Source organism: Microtus ochrogaster, chromosome 4 (genome assembly GCF_000317375.1).
Source record: "Microtus ochrogaster isolate Prairie Vole_2 chromosome 4, MicOch1.0, whole genome shotgun sequence".
NCBI classification, from domain to species: Eukaryota; Metazoa; Chordata; class Mammalia; order Rodentia; family Cricetidae; genus Microtus; species Microtus ochrogaster.
In genome coordinates, this window is record NC_022011.1 from 1,867,838 (window position 1) to 1,883,326 (window position 15,489).

Sequence of the window (15,489 nt, forward strand, 5' to 3'; positions counted from 1 at the left end):
AATAAAAAAAAAACAAATAAAAAACATTAATTTATTAAAAAAAAAAACTAAAGGGCAAGGTCTAAAACTTTTAAGTTAACAATTTAAGAATTCCACATGCATATAGTATGCATTTGAGAGAACTGTTCAGCTGTTGCTATTTAATTACATCATGATCTTTCTTATGTTTGCAGAAGATGATTTATTTTTGTCATCTAAAGCGTATCAAATCATTGAAAAGTTCCAGGTCTCCAGCCTGTCTATATGTGCCCATGTGCCCCACAGGACAGCTTGATAGATTTGAAATTGGAGTACAGTCCCCAGAACTAAGCTCCGATTCCAATTCAGTCATTGACAACTGTGACTTTAAAAAACCTATATCATTATCTGAGTCCATGTTTCCTTATTGCAAAAGAAGGCAGTGGAAACCTTGTTGGCTTTCACTTTGTTGTATTTTAAATATTCAATTAATTTACTTTTTTCTAAAAAAAAAAAGGTAAATGTAGCCACTATGTAAAACACATAAAAGTGGTATTTTAAAAAGGAGCTATTTTACAAATTTATAATTAGAACATTTATTTATCTGTTTAAAAACCTAAGCAAATGGATTTAAGCATTACTCTGGTGTTAATGGAATATGGTCTTTATAGCCATATTATCATTTGTTACATTTCTAGGTTTTTTTTGCTAACTGAAGCCTTGTTAGGTAGGAAGGCGCATACTTGCAATCCCAGCATTTGGGTGACTAAGGCAGGAGGATCCCAGTTCAAGGTCAGCCTGGCCTGTGTCTGGAGGCCTTGTCTCAAAAACAAAATGAAATCGACAAAAGCTATACTGCTTCCTGCAGGGACATCGTGGGAAGTGGGAAGGGATGTTTAACAACTTCTCCCATTAATGTTTCGGATGTTTGTAAGAATTACTGTAGCGACAAAGGTCCTCCTTCAGAGGCTGAGCGTTCGTCATCTGCCCTTGTCCCTTATTTATTAAGTGACACACAAGGAATATCCCAGGCTGACAGCCACACCAGATCAACCACCTGATAACTAGTGACCCATTATTTTGGAAAAGGTTTTACTCACCTTGGATCTTAGGTTCTTCATATACAACATGGAGACGGTATTAAGATCCAGGGGAAACTCAGCATTTCCTGGGCTGTGGTCCACAGCTGGCAGCTCAGCCACACTTCTGCATCTCTGTGTATCTTCCTTCTTTGCTCTGCCGGCAACAATCAGAAGACACACCCAAGCACATGTTCTGCAACCTACCCTGGCATTTCATGTAGCACAGGTACGCCCAGGGGACATCTGGGAATTCTAGAGGAATGATTTTGTTTCCATGCCTGGTAGGAGCTATGGGCACCGCGAAGGTAGAGGGATGTGGTGTGTACGGCAGCCCCTCCTCCAGACATGCTCGCTGCTAAGGTCGAGAAGCTGACTGAAGGCACGTGGTGCATATGGACTCCGGTGTACGGGGACGTACAGTTCCACAGCGGCACTCGCACGGAGGCCTAGGGCTTCATCAAGATCAGCAAGTTACCAGAAGTCCAACAGTTCCATGGCAGCAGGAGACTCTGCATTACCCAAAACTCAACTGACTCATCAACACAAGGCAACCACAAGGTGGTCTCTGCTGACTTGACATTTCAGGTGTCCTTGTCAGGATACCCACTTTAAAATCAACTGTTGTGTGAATTCAAAGCAACTTTAAAATATTATACTTGAGACAAACATTAACTGGAACTCTCAAAGTTATCCCAGGGTTCCTTGGACCACTGCTTGAAAGCCACGTGTGTGAGGTTCTCTTCTCAGGCCTGGCTCTGGCTTAGGATGAGGAGTAAATGTAATCCCCAGTGGCCAGACTTTTCCACAGAGCAGCTTAGCAATCATGAGACTGGCAGACTGGAAACCAGAGCTCCATTGTCGTCTTACATCTGTCCCTTTCCTTCCTCATGGGGACCAACAGCGCAGGACCAAAGCATGTGTGTTCTAGTCTCTTCCCACTCTCTGTCCACTCAGTCAAAGGACCCCAGGATCCTAGGCTGTCAGAAAACAACACTCACTTTCCCCTTTGCCATTGATGCTCCTCGGCTCAGTCCCATCCATTACTCATTTTTCCAAAGCCCACACTGCACAGCTTAGTCAGTGTCTTTCTCAAAGGAAACCGAGTGTCTTGAGGAGGAAGGAAAGAGCTTTGCATCTTCAGCGGATGCTCTGGACCTAGTGCCTCCGTTCTTGAGCTCTGTGGTTGGGGGCAGTCATTTTGCTGTCCTCTAGAGTTCCCTCACCTGCAGACAGATAGTCATGGCGTGTCCTTCCGTGTGCTTGAAGACGACTTAACCCCCGCAATTACTTAAATGGTTTTTTTTGTGCTCATTATTAAACAAAAGAATGGTCTTCATTTGCACCCATATGCACACACGTACATATACATGTGTACCTGTGTGCACATGTGCATGTGTGCATTTGTGTGTGTGTGTGTGTATGGGTGTGTGTGTAGGTCAGAGAACAACTAAAACTTGTGAAAGTTGGTTCTCTCCTTTCATCATGTGGGTCCCAAGGAGTGAACTCAGGTCATCAGGCATGCCAGCAATCACCTTTACTCACTAAACGATCTTACCTGCCCAAGAATGTTCTTTAAATACATTGTATGAAGCTTCTCTTTGGAGACCAAGTCTTAGACAGAATCTCCCTGTGGATGCCATGCTGTACAGAATTGTTTGCACCTCGCCAATGCCCACCACTGAGGATTGAAGTTTTAGAATTATTTTGCCATGCCCATTTCTTTATCTTATCTCTCCTTTGTTGTACATATGCTTAGAAGTGGATCTGATTCCTTGAAATGACAACTCACTCCATCAAGAGCATTTAGAACCAGAATGGTTCAGCTCCTAAAATGTTTGTAGCAAATAGTGAAAGAGAGACAGGCTTCCTGATTAGTGTGGCTTCCTCATGGTTTTAGGTGCGGAGCCTTGGCCGACTGTTCGATACATTAATGTCAGGGCAGGTGCTGTGGAAACCGTATGGGCTGAGTTCCATGTGCGCATGGATCTTTCTCTGTGTCTAGACGTCACAGTAAGTTTCAGATCATCGCTTTTCTTCATGTGATCCCCTCTCAAAGGAAAACATCTTTAAATTTACCTATGTGGGTCTTTGAAAAGCAGCATCATTTAAAAGATGACAGTTATTCAGCCAAATTAATTATGAAATCCAGGTTTCATGCACCAGTCTCAGTGAACTTATTTCTGAGAGTCGCTAGAAAGGAGCCTAGCCTGTGTGCTTCTATTTCCACATCTTCTCTTAGACCAAGTGCCTGGGAAACAAGACTCGAGCAGATCAGTGTTTTCAACATGCTTTCCTGCTGCATTGTTAGTTATGGTTATTCTTCCTCAACGTACATTGCTGTGATGTTCTTGATGCAGCCAGAATGAAAACCAGGTTGGTAGAACTGGGCAAGCTGGTGTCACTACAGCACAAAGCTGGTCAGTCGCTCTGTAGGTGTCTTTTCTAAGGCCCATGAAGTCCAGGTTCCACTGGCAATGCTGAATTTCTTCTTTGTCTTAAGTCTTCTGACTAATCTTCCTAGAAGGTGCTCGCAGGTTCCATGAGCATCCGCTCCATGCGGTCACCCTCTCTGAAGTTGGGACTTTCCTCGATATTTTACCTTCCCTAGGCTCATGTTTGCAAATAAAGGGAACATCATGGAGGCAATTTTTGTTCACTCTGAATGGTTCCTTCTGAAAGGAGAAGAAAGCACACACGCAATCATGTAATAAACACATGCTGATTACTGTGCCGTGGCTGCATAGGATGCTCTGGGGAAGGATTTATGACAGTTCTGGGAGGAAAGTGTTGGGGAATGGACAGGTGTTAGCATGCCACCAGCAGCGTCTCAGGAAGGCGTCCTGGAATGAGGTAGGGAGCACCCAATTGAGCTTTGCTCTATAGAATTTCATCGTTGCTTTTTCTTTAGGTTTGGTAGCAGTGTCCACCAAGGGCTAGGTTGTCCATTAGTGAAGCTTCTTCAAAGGTATACCAGCACACCCATGGTCTAGGCAGGTAGCAAAGCTTTGAACTTCATCTCAGCCATCCTTGCCTTACCATGATGATCCATCCAGGGGAAGCGCTTCTGACTGCTGCTCGTGGGAATGTCAGAGTTCTCCGTTTCTGCTGACCATGGTGCTATTAGAAAGCCATCAATGTCACTGCTTTAGAGCAAGCACGTTTTATCATTCATAAGTACGGAAGGGGCCTGTGCTGTGGGCCTGGCTCTGTCCTGTGCTCTTGACACACATCAGCTTTAAAATCAGAGGTCAGTGTCTTCGTGATGCTCACCCTGGAGTCGAGAGAACAGATTAGTCAGGGCTTCCAGAATACTTAGCTCATGTGCTAAGACGGCCACAACAAAACACTACACTCTGGGTGTCTTAAACAACAGATATTTGTGTCTTAGATTTCTGGAGGCTGGAAGCCCGACATCAATCTGTCAGAGGGTTTGATTTCTCCTGAGGCCTCTCTGCTCAGCTTGTAAATGGTTTCTTTTCTGTGTCCTCACCTGACCTTCCCCCATGTAGAGACATCTCTGGTAGTTCTCGTCATAAGAAGAGAGAGACAAACTGGTTCTCAGAACCACTGGCTTTGGATGCTGACCTGACCTGCATGCTTCATTGAACTAACTTCAGTGTCCCCTTAAAGTCCTAATGCAAACACACTCACACTGGGAAGGCAGAACTTCAGCTTTCAGAGGGAACGGGGTGGGAGGCACAATTCTGTCCCTAACAGTAGGGTATTAAATGGTAAGTGTTCATATTTGGGAGAATAAAAAGATTAGAGCAAGTAAGGAAGATTGGGAGTACAGTCGGGCGATGGCTGGTTGGTGGAGACCTCACTGAGAACAGGGTATTTTAAGCAGGGCTTTAGAGCTTGGTTTTGTTAATAAAGCACTCCAGGTAGAGGTGCAGTATGGTGAAGGAAGTCAGGGACATAGGGACCCAGGTTCTAATCCCAGCTCTACGGAGTTGTAATTGTGAGACCCGGAGATGTTCCTCTAGCTCTCAGGCCCCATTTGCAAGTATACCATGCCTCTCAACCTGATGATCTAAAGCAAGCATTCTTAGAAACGGGAAAAGACCCTGGACCAGGACTGTGTTAGTTGGGAGCCAAGTTTGTTAGGATGGGACAGGCCAGGCTCTTTCTAAGAAGAGCTTCTAAGAACACAGATGAGGATGAAATCAAGACAAATACGTCCTGTGTGGCACAGTGATTATTGGCACTGCACTGGTCTTTGACGGGGTGGGTGGGACAGAGTGATGGGGCGCTGCCTGTTTCCTGAGGCCCTTTCTGTGTGGTGTGCACAGAGGGAAGGCCTGACACAGAGTAGCCCGCCCATAGAAATCACCCATCCCATGGCAGGCTGCTTAGCTCTGTCTGACTATGCTCTCCGTGGTTTTAAAAAAAATGAGCAAATGGGCACGAGTGAACGAATTTGGGGGTTGGGTCATAGCCACATAGATTTCGTAGTTCCGAAATGTGTGGTGGTAAAGAGGACGCCACTCTTAGCAACGTCTGTGCGGAAGGAAGCCCTTACAACTGTGCTTGCAGCTGTTCTATAAATCCAAAACTCTTCCGAAATATTTTTTCTTAAAAAAAATCAAAACAGAACAACAACAACAAAAAAATAAAAAACCCAAAGCCCATTTTGCATGTGAAGGTGACCTAGGCCCAGCATAAAGTATATGGACCTGTGCAAGGGTCAGTAGTGCCCATTGGTGATAAGGTGAGATTAGTAGATCTCCAGTCCTGCTTTTCTCTTCGGCAGATTCGACATTCTCACCTTTTCCACCCACCCCAGGGGATCAGTTTTAGATACTGCTGCTGACTCCTGATTTTATTTCAATATTTGACAGCAGAATAATTTCGCGAGCCATTGTTTAATGATAGAATTAGCTGGAGAATGTTCTAAGAGGCCAGGGCGGCAACAGCATATGCAGGGAAGATGTTTAAAGAAACCAAGGAGAAAATGCTCACATGCTTTGTGAAGACAGCATTTTTGAAAACACCCCAGGTTCCATATATGCTGAAGCGTACACCCAGCTGAGACCAAGGCTCATGGGGTGGGTGCACTCTATGGAGGTGATGTGCCCAGGACCTCACCTTTTGGTCATTTTGTGGCCCCTCCAGCTGTTAAGCACAAGGTAAAGTGTGGGTAACTTAGAGAGGAGTGGGGAGATGCATACATGCATACATACATGTATATCCCTTTCCCTTTCTCTCTTCTTCTTATTTTTTGACAGCTGCAAACCAGAAGGAGCCTATGAATCTTAACTTTAAAGTGAAGGAGGAACCCAAGGAAGAGGAGGCCCTAAGCACGCCCTTGCCCCGGTCCAGCTACGTGTTCAGCCCAGAACCGGAAGTGGCCACCCCTAACCTCTCCGAGGACCCACTGACCCCCCAGGAAAGCAAGGGGAGTGTGCCAAGGCGTGACCTGTCTGCCAAAGCTGCCTCAGAACTTCTCATGAAGCTCTCAGGTACCCAGTAGATTCTAAAATATTTCCATTCTGGTCATTTCACGTGCAAGCCAACTGGACCGTTTCCTGCACGGCTTATAATTAACCCGATGGCAATGATAGCGTGGAAACGGCGAATTTAAGGAATGATTAGTTTGCTTGGCTTCAGTTCCTGTGTTACACTGCATGAGTTTGTTCGTTTCTATCTCTCTGTGCTGCACCTTTCTAGACATTGGTGTCAGTTCCTGTGTTGGACATGTTGAGTTTGTCCGTGTCTCTCCGTGCTGCATCTATTTATCTAGATAGAGCTTTCTCTTTCTGAACATCACTAGAAATGAACATCACCGGAATTGGAGATGATATTGGCCATGACTTTCAGTGGATTCTAACAACATTCACAGGATTTCTTCTACTTGATCAAAATACCTTTTCTTAAGAGAAGACGCTGTGTCTTTTATAGATTTATACTACATTCTTTAAGGATCATTAAAATATTTCCCTAGGCTTGGTGAGCAGTTGAGGTGGCACTTAAAGTACTTATCAACAGAGTAGCAACAGGCAGTTTTAAGGATAGAGAACTCCCTGGGGGAAGGGTGCATTAATTAACCCGTTCTTAACAATGAATGGACGACTCCACTAATATCTAAATGTAGTCTTGACTTGTTGGATATAAGAGAAAACGGGCTATAAATTGAAGCTAGTGAATTTTGGATTTGGGGTAGCAGTGTCTACCTCGTTCTCTGCAACAGGTAGACAATTTGGTGTCTTTTTGGTAGTCAGGGTATGACTTTCAGAACATGGAAGAAAAAGCTGTATTGGTAATCCTACCTGTCAAGTGGTAGCTGTTCTCAGTTTGCTGCCTCCTGAGGGTAATTTTTAGGAACTGTGTTTGAAATGCTAATATGAATCAAAAGCTGTTTTTCGTGGGGAACTTGCTGTGCTTGGAGGATGAAAGCAAGAGCTGCCTTCCTGGTCCTCCTCTGTGAGCTGTAATTTCATTGGCAATTCTGACAGTGTTTCTGGTTCACTAGAAGGCTGGCAAGTAAGAAATTAATAGTGACTTACTTAGAGTCAGCATGAACAGCTGAAATTCCTGCATCTGCCAGTTGGTGGGGTTAAGAATTCTTGTCTTTGATATTAATTCAAACACCCTGGACTGTGAGGGGAACATGACTTGCTGGTGACAGAGCACGATAGAGTCACTGAGGTCTTATGGAACTCCCTTTCCCCAGGCTTCACACGTGATGCTTACACTGACGGAGCTCTGGAAAGATGGAAGCTGGGAAGGCAAAGCAGCCATGTTAGAGCCCGTATCAGCTAGTGAATGTGTGTCCCTTCTGTGCCACACATACGTCCCGTCAGTCCGCAGAGGTCACCCACCTCCGTTGTTCTCCCAGAGGTAGCTCTCCCAATACAGTGGCTTAAGTTCTGTCTCTGCACTCATGCCTGTGCCCTCCTTGATGGTAGATTCCACCAGCTAGTAGTGCCATTTCAGAGTGTGCTGTGTAGCTGCCATGGAGAGCCGAGGAGATGATGAAACTGCTGAATGAGACTTCAGGGCAGATGTTCATAAGGAAAATATTTTATTTTATCTTAATCCCTTTTTTTTTTTTGAGGTGGGATTTCTCTGTGGCTTTGGAACCTGTCCTGGAACTCACTCTGTAGTCCAGGCTGGCCTCGAACTCACAGAGACCCGCCTGTCTTTGCCTCCTGAGTGTTGGAATTAAAGGCATGCATCAACACTATCCAGCAGCATCTTAATCCTTTTAGACGATGTCATTTGAGAGACTAAAGTTGGAAACTCTTTTCTAGACAATAATGAGACCCCCCACACACACACATACCCAAAGAGAAATGCTGCCATGAACATCTAATGGTATTTGTTGGCAATGAAGGCTCTAAGTGTATTCATTGATTTTCATTGTGTGTGTGTGTGTGTGTGTGTGTGTGTGTGTGTGTGTAGGCGTTTAACAGAAGCTGAATGAATGGTCCTCTTCCTGAAGGGCAACCACCCTTCATAACAATGAAACAAACTCTCATGAAGACTGTTAACTATTTGCTTTCCTGAAAAGAAAATCATGCGTAGACAAGACTTGGGTCAAGGATACATGTGTCCACATCCCCACATTTCTGTGCTCTCATCAGTACTGTTTGAGGCTGAGTTCTTTGAGGGTATTAATAGTATTTTTCTTAATTTCATCAGCAGGTTAGGTGGCCATTAAAATAATTACCAACAGAATTAACAGTAAGAGACTTTTAAGGATAAAGAGTTTCCTATTATTCCTAGTGGAATATTGTAGAAAGTCACATGCCCTTAAGATGGCTGTAGTTCTTTACTGTCGTCTAAATGTAGCCTCTATGTGTGCGGTGCAGGAACAATCAGCATGGGAATCTGTCCAGGGAGTCACAGCATCGCGATGCTCTAGCGTGCCATGGCCAGGTCAACCTTATTTCCTTAAGTCCTAAGTTAGGTGAGTGGGCTAAAAACAATGTCTTTTCATCCCAAAGCCATGGGGTAAGAGGTTCCTTTCTTAGGAGTGAAGTGGATGCTTGGCTCTGTGGAGAGAACCATGCCTGTGATTCCAGGATGAGGAGCCTGAGATAGGACAAGAGTTTGAGGACAGCCTGGGCTATGCAGTGAGGCCCTGCCACTAAACTAAACAAAAAAGTCAACACCGGTGTTTCTCTTCACGAATAGATTAACGCTCTTGCAAAAGGAGGGTATACAAGGAAGATGTCTTAAGCCCTCCATGTTCAAGATACCACTTCAACAGTTTCAACAGCCATGCCCTGAAAGACACCCAAGTAAGGGACCATCAGCACCTTCCGATTCCCTTGTAGACAGAGTAAGCATCCCCTTCCCAACACCAGTGCAGAGCCAGGACGGCGGCTGCCTCCAGAGTCTTGTTCTAGGCATTCTGTGGACAGCTGTCCTCATGCCTTCCCAGCCTGCACAATCTCATTCACAGTCTCTTTCATCTTCTGCAAAAGCCTTTGGTCAGAAAGGACCTGTGCGAAACAGCTCTAGGGGTCCCTTCTCAGCCAGTGGGGATTGTATTCAGGGACGCTAGCGGACATCTAAACACTCTAAAGCCCCCCCATACAGTCTAGCGATGATAACAATTTATGGTTAGGCACAGCAAGTTATTAGCAAATACAGCAATGTCTTTTGTTTGCTTTTTGAGACCAGGTCTCACTATGTAGCCCAGGCTGGCCTGGAACTCACAGAGGTCCGCCTGCCTCTGCCTCCCGGGTGCTGGGATTAAAGGCCACCACTGCCCTGCCTGGCTACAACAGTGTATTGAAATACAAGTTGTCCAAACCTATAAATAGTTTGGAATTATCCTCTATTTATTTGGGAACACAGTTGACTGAAGTAACCAACAACGTGGAGGATGAAACCTCAGCTAAGGCAGGGAGATGACAGTATTCTAGCAACAGTAGTGCATGGGAGATGCTTTTCTTTGTTTCTGTTTGACCTAAAGAACAGCAAAAAAAAGGGGGTTTTCTTCTCTCTTTTCTTACTGATTTTCCTAATAGAAGAAACTAGTCAATGATTTGGGCTCTCTTCTGTTTCTGTGTTTAAATAGCTCATGTTCATTCCATAAGGATGAATGATCAGCATATGGCCCAAACACACATCACATGTAGAAAGGGTGCTTTCCAAGTGGACACTTATGTTCTCTGGGAAAGCACACGTGAGCTAGAACCAGGCGAAACTCCCATGGCCTGTGTGCTGGGAGACGCTCCTTCTTGCTGTGGTCCAGATTCCCTTCCCAGCTGTTGACTGTGAAGTTGAGTGCGTGGCAGTGAGCTGACACCGTAAAGAAAACAGCCCACTGAGGAAATGACTGGATGTCTGTGGCTACCTGCTGCTATGTGACACACAGCAGCCCAGACCATCAAACTCCCCTGCTAAGCCTGTGCTTGCCAAAGAAAATTCCCAAAGCCTTCATCTGGGGAAGCCAGCATCTCAAAGTTCAGCGCTGAGGATATGTGATGTCAGACATGTTGGGAGCACGAGTCAAGCTACCTTTGACTGATTTGGTAATGTCTGATGACCTGGTAAATCTAGGTCATGAATGTGGTCACAGAAGTGACATAATGCTGGAAGTGATAGGATGTTTACCTGGTGCTGTGCTTTGAAAGAAGCGGGTAGGTGCCAGAGATAAGCAGAGCTGCCTCTCTTTGTGGAATTGCACATTGAATGGGAATGCATGTGTAGAATGTGCCATGCACAGCTGGACAAACCTAAAGGAACAGTTAAGAATGACATTTAAGATGGGCGTTGATGGTGCACATCTTTAATTCCAGAACTTAGGAGTCAGAGGCAGGTGGATCTCTGTGAGTTCAAGGTCAGCCTGCTTTGTAGAGCAGTTTTGAGGACAGGCAGGGCCACACAGAGAAACCTGTTGAGGGAAAACAAAAACAACAACAACAACAAAAAAAAAACAAAAAAAAAGCAAGAATGACATTTATAATGGAGAATTCTGGGACTGGAGAGATCCCTCATTGGTTAAGAACATGTACTAAGAACAAGAGTTTGCCCCTGTCACTTTGTTGGGCAGCTCACAATCACCTGTAGCTCTAGACCCAGGGGGACCTGGCATCCCTGGCCTTAACTTACCTCCATATACCAATTCTCTATACACACAGTTAAACGTATGTCTTCAAAAGAAAAGAAGAATTCCAGGCTGTGGAAATGGTTTATTGGGTAAAGTCCTTGCTATGCAAGCTTGAGGACCTGAATTCAGGTTCCCTGGTCCTATGTAAAAACCAGGCATTGTAAGACCTCTCTAATCCCAGCACTGGGAGGCAGAAACAGGAGCATCCCTGGGGCTGGTTGGTCTAGCCAATCATTGAGCTACAGGTTGGCGAGTGCTCTGTCCCCTAAACTGGGGTGGAAGGCATCAGATGACAGTCTGCCTTGCACACTTGCTTGTGTAGACATGATTTTATTGGCATGTATGTGTGTATGGATGTCTTTGGAAGCCAGAAGGCCATCAGCTCTCCTGGAGCTGATGGTTGTAAGTGGGTTTGGGGAACTGGATGCTAATCTTGTGTTGGCATTCTAACCCACTGGGCTCTTTCTCCAGCCTTGGTCTGTTTTCTTTAGAAGCCATACAGTCTCCAATTTTCTTTATTTGAACAATAGAAAATAAACCAATACTAGGTATACCGAAAAAGGCGAAGTTTTAAAGTAAAGCAATCTCTGAGGTGGGCACAAATGAACCAGAGAAGGACATGCAGATGGACTTCTGCCACAGTTTTGGGGGAGCCCTTTGCTTGTAAGTGCTAGAAGTCCCCTTCAGGGGGTCAGCAAGGAAGGAAGGCAACAGAATGTGCAGGCCTGGCCCTGGCTAACGGGTCCCAGGCAGGATGCAGCAGGCCCTCAGAACCCACAAGGCCCCTCCTGGCGCCTCTCTAGGCTTACAGGTGGGTTTTACTGTTCAGTCCAGAGGTGGGAAGCAGTCATTGTCAACAGCTTTTCAGGTTACCCCTGGTTCAGAAGAACGGCTAGGTAGCCTTCTTAATCCCAGTTCAAAATTCCAGCAGACTCCTTAGCTCCAATGAGGCCCACCAGTGGAGGTAAGGCCTTTTGGCAGACATGTCTGATGTCTGTCCGCTCACCCTGTAAGGCTGGTGGGGAGGTAGAAGAATGTCCAGAACTGAGTCTTTGGGTGGACAGCCGCATGCAGGACACCCAGACTTGGAGGAACAGTCTATAGCTGCTGTTATTTCAGCACTGCATGGGAATGTGCTTTGGCCTCCCTCTCTGGGAGCAGCTCAGTGGAAGCCTGCCCACCAGGGCTGAGGCCTGGCCAGCCCCGGCTCTCAGAGTCACTGGGGCGTCAGAGACTCGTTCCTAAGGTCTGCTCCAGACTTAGCTGGTGAAGTCCTTCCAGCTTTGGGGGTGAGGGCCTGGCAGCCTGTGCTCTGTTTGACAAGCTTTCCAAGTGACCCTGACTACAGAGCGTTGGCCTAGTGTGCCGAGTAAGTGCCTGGAGGAGTGAGATGGGCCATCTGAACAGAGTGTTTCAGGTTCAAGCTCCATTAAATGTCCCTGTCTCCTTTAGAAAAAAAACCAAAACAATTCTTCTGTGCCGAGGCCTTTTAATTTATCATGGAATGGTGGCATCCAGCACTTTTGAAGAAGGACATGCATACCTGATAAATCAAGAACATGTTGCCCATGAGACTGCGATAAAACCACTTTCTTCGTGTTTATTGCAATTAAATTTCTGAATTTTTCCTGGGCATGTTGGTGTGGTTTTGGAGAAAGTCTCCCTACGTCACTGCAGACATCAAACGCCGTGCCGTAGATGTTTCCGCTCTGAAGAATTTCTTGAGAAAAATGAGAATTTAGCGAAATTAATTTTTAGGCTGAAAACAGTTTGCTATTTTTCCTTTGGAAAGTAGCACTGCTTTCTTGTAAACTTTTTATTCTTTTGTCTTTTTTGGTTTTCATGCATGAGTACCCTGTGTTTACACGGAGCACACGTTAAGCAGTGTGTCTTTCTCTAGTCGGTTAGCTGTCCTTCACTGTAACAAACACATGGCATAACTCCTTACAAAGGGGAACAGTTAACTCCGGCTCAGGATTGGAGGTTCCAGTCTCTGAGTAATCAGCTCCATTGCCTGGGGCCTGGGGCGAGCCAGCACCTTACTGTTGCAAGTGCTTCAACCAAGTATAGCCAGGAAGTAAAAGAGGTCTCAGTCACCTGGGAGGGCACACCCCCAATGACACGAAGGCTTTCTCTAAGTTCCCACCTCCTTAAGCCCCCCGCCAGGAGTGCCACTTGGGGGGTCAGCCTTTAACACGTGACCGCTGGACATGTGTAAGACATAAGCTAGAGCATACTATGACATCAGTAATAATCTACGGGATGGAAATTACGTTTTATTTTATCATCACAAAATTTGCCTTCATCAACTTACAAGCTGCTTAACCGAATAGTGGAGAAGATTTTCGTCTATGTATTTGAGACAGGGGTTTCTCTACATAGTCCTGGGATTCACTCTGTAGACCAGGCTGGGTTTCAACTCACAGGGATCCACCTGCATCTGCTTCTTGAGTGCTGAGATTAAAGGCAGGCGCTGCCTCACCTAACCCTAACACATTTTTTAAACTTAATTTTACATGGTGCCTATGCTTCTATGTGCCTGCAAAAGCCACCTGTGGCTGAGGAGATCCCAGCAGATCTGTATAAAGTGCTAAAGGGTTGGGCTGGAGAGATGTTGAGGGGTTCTGTTGCCGAGAAGGAGCACGCACCTGTGCTCCATCCCCCGGAGCTGCAGGATGGAGGGAAAACACCAACTCTGGCAGACTGACCTCTGACCCGTGCACATGTACCATGGCACAGGCAACACACACACACACACACACACACACACACACACACACTATTTTCTCTCCTTGTTTTATGAATCTTTCCATTTGTCAAGTCTTTGACCGTGGCAGCTGCGTAGTCTGATCAGACCCACGTTGGAAACCACCTTTGGATTTGCAGCTGTCTGCACACACGGAGAGGCTCACTGAGTATGGCATTGTCCTGGGGGTGGGCATAGTTCAGGTTGTGCTTTACAGGGGGTTCCAGGTTGTTGGTCATTGGTGTTTTGTTTTAAATGTTATCTCAATAAAAGCAGATTTTTATTGAGTCAGGTATGGCAATCTGGGCCTATCTATAAGCATAGATCTCTGGATGCAGAAACAAGGTGCAGAAGGATCCCAAGTTTTCAACCAGCCCTGAAGGCTAGGGACACACATGGCTCTTTGGGTGAAGTGAGAACATGATTTTGACCCCAGAGCCCGTATAAGCACAGGTGTTTTGATGTGCATTTGGCATCCAGGCACTGGGAAGCTAGAGACAAGTGGATTCCTGAGACTCAACGGCCAGCCAGCATAGCCTGCAAATGTATCAGTAAGAGACCCTGTTTTTAAAAGGGGGGGGGGCGCAGTAGAAGATGTTCTCTGACCTCAATACACGCCCCACACCCCCATCTTTGTGATTCATGCACACTAGGTAACATTTAGTCATCTGAATGAAGCCTGTGACGCTGGTGATGTTCTGTGGAAACTGTGTATCCAATAACATATCTAGCTCCAGAATATTCCTCCGTTCCTGGAGGAGGCTCAAACATAGCCGCATTCCTCCTTCGGTGTCTCGGCATTTGATACAATTTGCTTACTCGGGACACATTCTACGAATGAACTCATGTGGTCTTTTTGTCTGACTTTTCAGCATGTTGCCATGGTCTGCCAATTCCAGTTTTCAAATAGCATGTCATTTATTTTGGGAGTGGGCACCACTGATGTGGAGGAGTTGGCTCTCTCAACCAAGTGAGTCGAGGCGCTGGACTCTAGCCGCTGCTTGGTGGCAGGCATCTTTCTCTGTTGACTGTCTCACTGGCTTCTCCGTATCAATTCTGTTTTTCTTTTTATGGCTGAATATTGACAGTTGTATGGATACATCGTATTTTCCTTGCCCTTTAATAAATTGTGTCCCAGTCTTTGCCGTTATGGATGTTCCTGGGCAGGTTTCCATGTGGACTTACAGTTTTAATCTTCTTGGGTATATTCTGTGCTGTGTAGTTGGGTTACCTGGGAACTCCCTTTAACAGTTTAGAGATCTGCCGGATGTTTTCTCCTAGGCTACAGCACTATTCATTATCCCTTGTAGATGTATGAGGTTTCAACTTCTGCATGGCCTTATGAAAACTTATTACCATCTTTTTTTATTGGAACCACCATAATGGCACAACCTAGCAATTTCACTAAGGTTTAGATTTGTCTAGTCTACGATGAGTTTGATACAGTTTCACACCCTACTTAGTACTTGAATGTCTTCTCTGAAGAAACATCTCTTCCAGTTCTTAGTTCACCTTTCACTTGGGTTACTTTTGGATTTGTTCCTTTGTTTGTTTGGTTTGCTTTGGGCTCATTGAAATTTCTCATATTCTGGACATAAGTCTTGTCAGAGAGATGAATGGCAGACCCCCCACACACA

At 45.5% G+C, this 15,489-nt stretch overlaps 1 protein-coding gene across 6 annotated transcripts in view; it reads left to right on the forward strand.

The window, feature by feature from the left end:
- The window catches only part of Znf827 (zinc finger protein 827), a 174,250-nt gene that overhangs the window by 59,067 nt on the left and 99,694 nt on the right, over window positions 1-15,489 (forward strand). For 5 of the 6 annotated variants that reach the window (XM_005345384.3, XM_026777697.1, XM_005345385.3 and 2 more), the window contains exon 5: window positions 6,269-6,502. The exons of the other annotated variant lie outside the window; for it this stretch is intronic. In XM_005345384.3, coding sequence (XP_005345441.1) covers window positions 6,269-6,502 — 234 coding nt within the window. The remainder of the gene's footprint in view (window positions 1-6,268; window positions 6,503-15,489) is intronic. 6 annotated transcript variants of the gene reach the window in all.